Source organism: Cataglyphis hispanica, chromosome 10, assembly GCF_021464435.1.
Source record: "Cataglyphis hispanica isolate Lineage 1 chromosome 10, ULB_Chis1_1.0, whole genome shotgun sequence".
In the NCBI taxonomy this organism is placed as follows: domain Eukaryota; kingdom Metazoa; phylum Arthropoda; class Insecta; order Hymenoptera; family Formicidae; genus Cataglyphis; species Cataglyphis hispanica.
Genome location: NC_065963.1, coordinates 870,716 through 878,269, shown reverse-complemented (window position 1 = coordinate 878,269; position 7,554 = coordinate 870,716). Strand labels below are relative to the sequence as shown.

The 7,554-nt window shown below is 50.7% G+C and overlaps 1 protein-coding gene across 1 annotated transcript; it reads right to left on the bottom strand.

Annotated features, from left to right (window-relative positions):
* Positions 1 to 1,458: 1,458 nt before the first annotated feature.
* Positions 1,459 to 2,448, bottom strand: LOC126852465 (matrilysin-like). Its single transcript, XM_050597304.1, has one exon. It carries the CDS (start codon positions 2,446 to 2,448, stop codon positions 1,459 to 1,461), a length of 990 nt encoding a protein of 329 aa, XP_050453261.1.
* Positions 2,449 to 7,554: the final 5,106 nt, after the last annotated feature.

Genomic DNA, 7,554 nt, shown 5'->3' with positions numbered 1-7,554 from the left:
GTCGCGGTAATGAGCGCGGGATCTCGAACTCCCGCCGCTACGTCGAGGAAACGAGCCAGTTTGTTGTCGGTGTAGACGGTTAAACAGTTTAAGGACGTAATGAGGCAGTTGACGCAATGCTCCAGACGCAATACGTATAAGACGGTGTTTCTCGATATAGCCAGACGAGCGTTGGGCGTTTCGAGACGGAGGATTCGGAGATTGTTCAGTCTGCCGAATCGAAGCGTCAATTGCCCGATGTATATCGGCGGAGGACACGTCTCCTCGCGCTCGTCGGGAAGAAAGTACGACCCGAGCACGGATCGTAGATCGAGCAGCTCCTTCCACTTATCTGGCGTTAGAGAGATCTCTCTGCCCTGAATATCTCCGAGAATGATTTCCACGAACGAGGGTCGACCGACGTTGATGCAGACTTCTAGATGCTTGTATCCTGTTTTCGTTAATGAGTAGCGTCTTCCCAAGATTCTGAAAGGTCGCGCGATCGCGTCGCTCGCGGCGCGTGTCAGCGTTCGGTCGCTGTCTCGTCTGAAAGAAGGCGGACGCGAATGATAGAGGAAGAGTCGTTGAGGCAGTGAGGGATATTCGCGGGGAAGGTTCTCGATGTTCTTACCCGTTGTTCGTTCGAGCTCTCTTGGAATATCGCGCGTCATCCTCGCGGTTCCTCTCGGGGAGCCTCGATTGATCCTCGAAGGAGCGTCGCTGTTGCGACTGTCCCGTCGTCGCGTACATTCTCGTTTCGTTCGCGAATTTCAGCGGCCGCCGTTGACAATGAAGCTCTTAACGGCGGGATGGCCTTTATATATTCGCGTCGAAATTGCCCCCTTCTTCGCGCCTTTGTATTCTATTTTTAAAGAGATTACGAGGAGTGGCCTCAATCGTCCTCGTCGACGCTCTCTGTCGCGTCGTCGAGGTGATAGATGCGACCGAGGAGATCACGTAATTGGCGCAGGAGTCCGTCCGTGGGGCACTCGATGCCGAGAACGCGCGGGTCGAAGAGACCCGCCGAGGTTACGATGTTTTCAAATTCATTGAACGCGTAAAATTGGCGCTTAGCGAAAAAATACAGATTACCGTCGATATATCGGAGAGCCGACGTTATCGCGGATGGTATTCCGGGAAATGTATCTTTAACGGAGCGTGTTTAATGATCAGCGAGCGACACTCGTCGATTTCCGCTACTTTGTCGTCGTCGTAGATAGCGTAGGTCCCGAGTGCGCGTTTACCACGGCGTTGATCCTAGCGTTTCGAAGAAATCCGATGCTATGAAGGGATCTGGGCCAACCCGGTTTCAATCTAAGACTGGGATATTCCGCGAGATAGATTTTGTCGTCAGCGAATAGCGCGAGATCGCCGGAGGGTTTTGATACGCGGCGGATAGACGCGTAAAGTTGCTTGGGAGAAACGTCGCGTATTCTGTTAGCATCATAGGCTTACCGTAACGTTTCTCGGTTAGGTCGATCATAAATTGCGTCGATTGGATATATATAAACGCCGATTCATTATTAAGGCTACGTCTAAGCGCCATAAGGCGCGAAGATCCGCACGCGACGGATCGGTCGGCGCGAGATCGGTCGTCGCGGGCGCCGCAGTGGTAGCGGGTGTCGCGGTGGTCGCGGGAATCGCGGGGTGATCCCCGTCGTCGCGAGATCCGTACAGATTCTGTATAGCGAGAATATCCTCCAAGCTTAGCTTGACCGGATATTGAAGCTCGTAGTCGGGTATATACGGAAACATCACCGAGTCGTTGCGCATACTGTGTTGCAGACCTAAGGTGTGACCGATCTCATGAGTTAGCGTTAAAAGTAGATGATACTTGTTAGAAGGATTCTTTTTCAGGTGCACGTGCCACGGTTCCTCGTCATCGACGTGCACCTCCGAGGCGAAATCAGCTGTTTCGGTGGGAAAGAACGCGTGAGCGAGGGCTCCTCCCGGACCTTCGAAAGCCGCTGGGCAAACGTCGCCGTTCTCGCGATTCGCATAAGTGTGAGCGCCTGTTCGATATGATATTAATATATCGGGACGTAGCGAATCGCGTACGAACTTTAACGATGAATTCGCCGCCCATAACACGAATGCTGCTTCGGTCGTTCGTAGGAGTTCCTCGCTAGCCACTTGAAAATTCCACGTGAGACTCGTTTTCGGCCATCTCTTCGCGAACGGGCTGTACGCGGGAATGTCCGCTAGTCCGCATCGCGGTTTGCGCATGAGATTGAGCGTATCGATATTTAGCACGCCGTTACCAGGTAGTCGATAATATTCTCGAAACAGCGACAGCGCGCGACGCAGAAACGTCGCGTTGTCGGGCGACAACGATCCTCCGCCGTACCTCAGAAAACCGTACGCTCGTAGGAAGCGGAACACCTCCGTCCTTTCCGGATCGACCGGCGTCGCGATCGTCGCGGCGACGAGCGTCGTCGCTAGAACCAGAAGAGCCGTTTTCGCGGTCATCGCGCGAGTCGAGAGGGATGCGCGGAGAACGATCGATCGCGAGATACCGGACGCGATTGATTCGTGTTTTGGAGGATACGTCTATTTTATCCTCTTCGAATTTGGGTACGAGATAAGAGGAGAGGGATATTAGAGCGGGAAGAGAGACGGGAACGGAAGCGTCGACGATTCGTTCGAGGAAGGAGGTTTTCCTCGACGGCGACGAAGGTCGATCGGATATTTGAGATACGCCTCTTCCGAGAAATCGTCGGGTCTTCTTTACCGTTTCTATTTTTATTATTTTATTTTTAAGGAAAAATATTAACAGTTATAAGAATAATAGTCGTAATTAACGATTATTCCGGAAGAAAAATGTGGTATTGAGGTTTAAATGGGAATAGTCATAGTTGGCGATTATCTCGAAAGAAGAACGCGATAAGGAGCGTGTTTAATATGGATTTGCTCGAGCGGATGGCGAGGATTGACGAATCCGTGAAGATCGCGCGGGAAACGCTCGCGAGACGCTCCCGATTGTCTGGGAGTGAGCGGACCGGCGAACCGTTCGACGCTGACATGCTCGACGCGATGAGGGAGATCTGCGTCGCTGTGGATACGGCGAAGAGGAAGTTAGCGGAATACAATCGTTCGTTGGAGAGAGAGAGAGAGAGCGAAGGGGTCACTCGACGCGAGAACGATGAGGGAGATCGATTCGATCTACGAGTCTTTCGGAGCTACGGAGAAGACTTATCTTGAATTTTTGATGAGGGCGAGGAACGCGATCGCGCGAGCGAAGCGCGCGAGTAGAGAGGTCGGCGAATCGTCGAAGGACAAGAAGGAGTGACACGGTGAGTATCTTGCGAGTTTCGACGCGTGGAGATTAATTTTTTAGATAACGATCGTTTTTTTCAGAGACACGGACCCTCGCACTCGTCGATCGCTCGTGTTTAGTCTCGAGGAAAAATATGTATCGATTTTAAATAAATACGATTGAGATGTATATCTAGCGAAATCTTTTTCGTTGAATTTACCTTTCTTCTTCGCGACGATTCGAATATTTAGAAGATTCTCGAGTCTCTTATCTTTCTGACGATTCGAATATTTAGAAGATTCTCGAGTCTTTTCATCTTCGTAATTTTCTATTTTTATTATATTAAAGGAAAATGCGGTTTGAGTCATATCGCAATATCCACTCGCTAGCCTTTATAAGATGCGTGATCATTGTTGAAAACATCGAGAGTGTTATTGTTCGTGAAACTGTTAAGAAGCGCTCGATACGCGATGGATTTAATAAATCGTATGATGAAATCTATCGGGTACGTGACGCTGAATGCCGATTTAATAGCGATCAAATCTAATATCCTGCAAGATATCGCGACCGATCTTCGCGAGGAAGCGAAAAGGGTGTTGGGGGAGAGTCCAGATTTTTTAAAATTGAATTTCGCGTGGAGGGACGCGATGAGATCCTGGAACAGATGTGAGTATCGAACTCGCGAAAACGTTTTATCTTTTTTATCTTTCTATCTTTTTATTTTTTTATCCTTTTTATCTTTTTATCTTTCTATCTTTTTATTTTTTTATCCTTTTTATCTTTTTATCTTTCTATCTTTTTATTTTTTTATTCTTTTTATCTATTCACTTTTCCGTTTTTAGAAACAAGATAGAGAATTCGATGAAGATCGCGCGAGAAGTGCTCTTCGATTTGATCGCCAAATCGAGAGTGATAGCAGCGCAGGCGAAGAGGATTCGCGGTGCGTTGCGCGATTCTCGGGATCGCTGCGATGAAGAGATTGGACCATCGACGAGTCCCGTGGGGACCGAACTGTGGGTGAGCGGTGAGAACGTTGCAAGTGACGACGAGAACACGTGAGTGTTCGCGCGATCTTGCGATTTGTAAAGTTTTTTTAAAAATTTATTCGCCAATAATTTGTTTATTTGCAGGAATGATCGATGAAGAATTTCTCTTATTATATACATTTATTATATACATTTATTATATACATTTATTATATACATTTATTGTATACATTTATTATATACATTTATTGTATACATTTATTGTATACATTTACTGTATACATTTATTATATACATTTATTATATATTGATACTATAAATGATATTATATTGTGACAAAATAAAATCACTTGTAATTTTAAATGATGTGATTTGATTCTTCGCGACTTCTCTTTCTTTTCTACGCATAAACTATCCTTTTTTTAATTAGTCTCGTTTCTGTCTCGTGCTACTTCTCGTCCTTATCGCGGTCGCGATAAGCGAGGAATATTCGTCGGCGATGCGTCCGTCTCTCTCGCTTCGTTCCTCGAGAATATCGCGATGAATGAGGAAGATTCGTTCGCGCGATGGTACGCGTAATTTTATAAATATATCTTTATCGCGCGATGCGCGAGAGATGTAAAACGCGGCGACCGCTCGCATCGTTCTTATCGCGGTCGCGATAAATATAAAAGATTCATTCCATAACATTATGAATGAGTGTAATGGTAAGAAAAATATTTTTTATTTTTATTATTTATTCTACATAAAATATTTAAAGTACTTATAAATATAATGTTTATAAATATAATGTATATAATTAGTAATTTGATAATATATAAAATATGGTTTATAATATTGTAACGACGCATCCCCCATCGTTCCCGACACGTCGCCCGTCGGAAGTCTGCCGCCCGGCGAACACCAGCCGGGCAGGGGCAGAGGCGCTTAGCGCCCCATTTTAAAACAATGCGAAAGCATTGTTTATGACAAACACCAACGGCGGTGTTTGTCATAAATAACCGAGCGCCGAACGGCACCGAACGTTTCCGGCGAATGCCGATCGCCGAACGCTCAACGCCGGAGGCCCCGCGTCGTTTCCCCCACCCCGAGGGGGATGCGAACGGCGCGGGTGTCGCAACCGCTCTGGTAGGTTATAAAAAGCCCTACCGACCACCAGACCGTACCAGACCGGCACCTGAAATCCGCTCGAGCAGTACGCTCCGAGAGATAAACCAGAAACCACTCCAAAACGTTGACAGACAGTAAACCGGAGGTTGACGAGTTCGCAGCCTCCGTCGAGTATTCTCGACTAACTGCTCTAGAGACGAATCCCGTCTTAGCATCCGTACAGGACAGAGAGTGGACGAGTTCGCCGCTTTCCTCGAGGATTCTCGAGCCTCTACGATCCGCACATCCGACCATCCGAACTCCGCGCACAGACGCATCCCACGATCTTTATCTGGGAACACGCGCCGCGTCACCAACACCGACGCATAAGACCGACTGCAGGCCTGACACCCTGCAGTCCGCGCCGAACACCCGGCCGCACACAGTACGCGCCGTAACTCACGTATCTCGCGCGATATCCTTTTGCGAGATATCAAAATACTGACACGGTTGTCAACACGCGCCCGCCTTACCGCGCGCACCTCGCGCCTGCAAACGCGAGCCGACAACACGCGCCCGTCTCACCGCACGCGCCCCGCGCCACAAGCCGGGCCTTTAACTAGACGCGAAAAACACTGTCTAGACCGGCGTCATAACAGTGCGTACGTACGCTTGTATTAATTCGTATTATTATATTGACTCGTATCACGACTGTAAACTGACCATTGCCTTGAGTGGCGAATAAACGACGTACATACCAACTCACGTCCGTTGCGTTTCAACCCCTTCACGAATCCTGATCCCAATTGCGCTGTTCGCGCACGCGAAACCGCACGTGAAACGGCCCGTTACAATTGGTGCCCGAACAGGGACTGTCCGTGAAACGCAATTTTTCTTTTCTCCTCGAAACTTGGTCAGCTCGGACCGCCCGTCTGATATGAAGACGTGGATATACGCGCTCTCTAAGGAGAAGCTTGCCGCAATTGCCGCCGCATACGATCTCGATGTAACCGGCACGCTCGACGAAATCCGTAGCCGTATGCGCGTACATGTCGAAGCGCACCCGGAAGAATTCGGGGAAACCCGCGGTCCGCACCCGGCACCGCGAATCGATGTACCCACCGAACACCCCCACCGATCGCATGCCGGACAATCCGATCCTCAATCAACTGAGGAAATGGGGACGGCCATTTAACGGCCGCGACCCCGTGGAATTCCTCGAGAGAACCGCCGACCTCCGAGAGAAATATGGGTTCTCCGGCGAGCAACTACTGAGGGTTCTATCGGAGCTCTTACGCGGCGACCCCTTGGCATGGGCCCGCAATAACCGACGCGATTGAGAGACCTGGACGGATTTCTGCCGGGCCTCCGCCGCCGATATCTCCCGCCGCGCTACCAAGAGGAATTGGAGCGACAGATCGCCGACAACGCGAAGGCGAGAAATTCGCGCCATACGCCGACGCGATGATAACGATGATGCGTCGCGCCGGGGGATTCATCCGCGAACAGAGGCTCACGCGAATCTACGCGAACATGCGCCCCGAATACAAAGGGTACGCGAAACGCCGCGATATTCACGACCTCAGCGATCTGCTCGAGGAGGCCGCCGAGTTTGAGGGAATCGAGCAGGAAACCCGCGAGCTCCGAAAAACGCCGAAAGACGTCACGACCTCCCCGCCGTTGCCGCCACGTACAGCCGGGAGGAATGCTGTTGGCGGTGCAAGCAGAGGGACACACCCGGTTTGATTGCAAGCGCCCTCCTCGACGGTTCTGTTCGCAATGCGGGAAGGACGGAGTCCTTACCAAGGACTGCCACCCACCGCCAGGAAACGCCAACCATGCCGGGAACACTACGGCCGACTCCCGGACGCCCAGCACCGCGTGAGATACACGCCACGGCCGCACCTGACCGTCACGGTCCACGGGCTCCCCATCAACGCACTTCTGGACTCCGGCTCCGAACTATCCTTCATAAACGCCCAGACGGTAGAAAAGATGCAGCAACGGGGACTCGCGACCATCCTCACCGAAAGCCAGATCCAAATGGCTGACGGCACGCACGCCGCGACGCAGGGCCACATCCGAGCGCCCTTCCGCCTGCAAGGGCGCACGTACACACACGTTCACCATCCTGCCGTCCCTCCGAGAGGCGATGCTCATCGGAGTGGACTTGTGGAGCAGACTGGGGCTGAACATCGCCCCGCCACAACGACCGCACCGCCAGCGACGGTATCCGGCCTGCGG

Bases quoted from the DNA above. Each gene is read 5' to 3' on its own strand.
- LOC126852465 (XM_050597304.1), bottom strand. From the start codon at position 2,448: ATGACCGCGAAAACGGCTCTTCTGGTTCTAGCGACGACGCTCGTCGCC.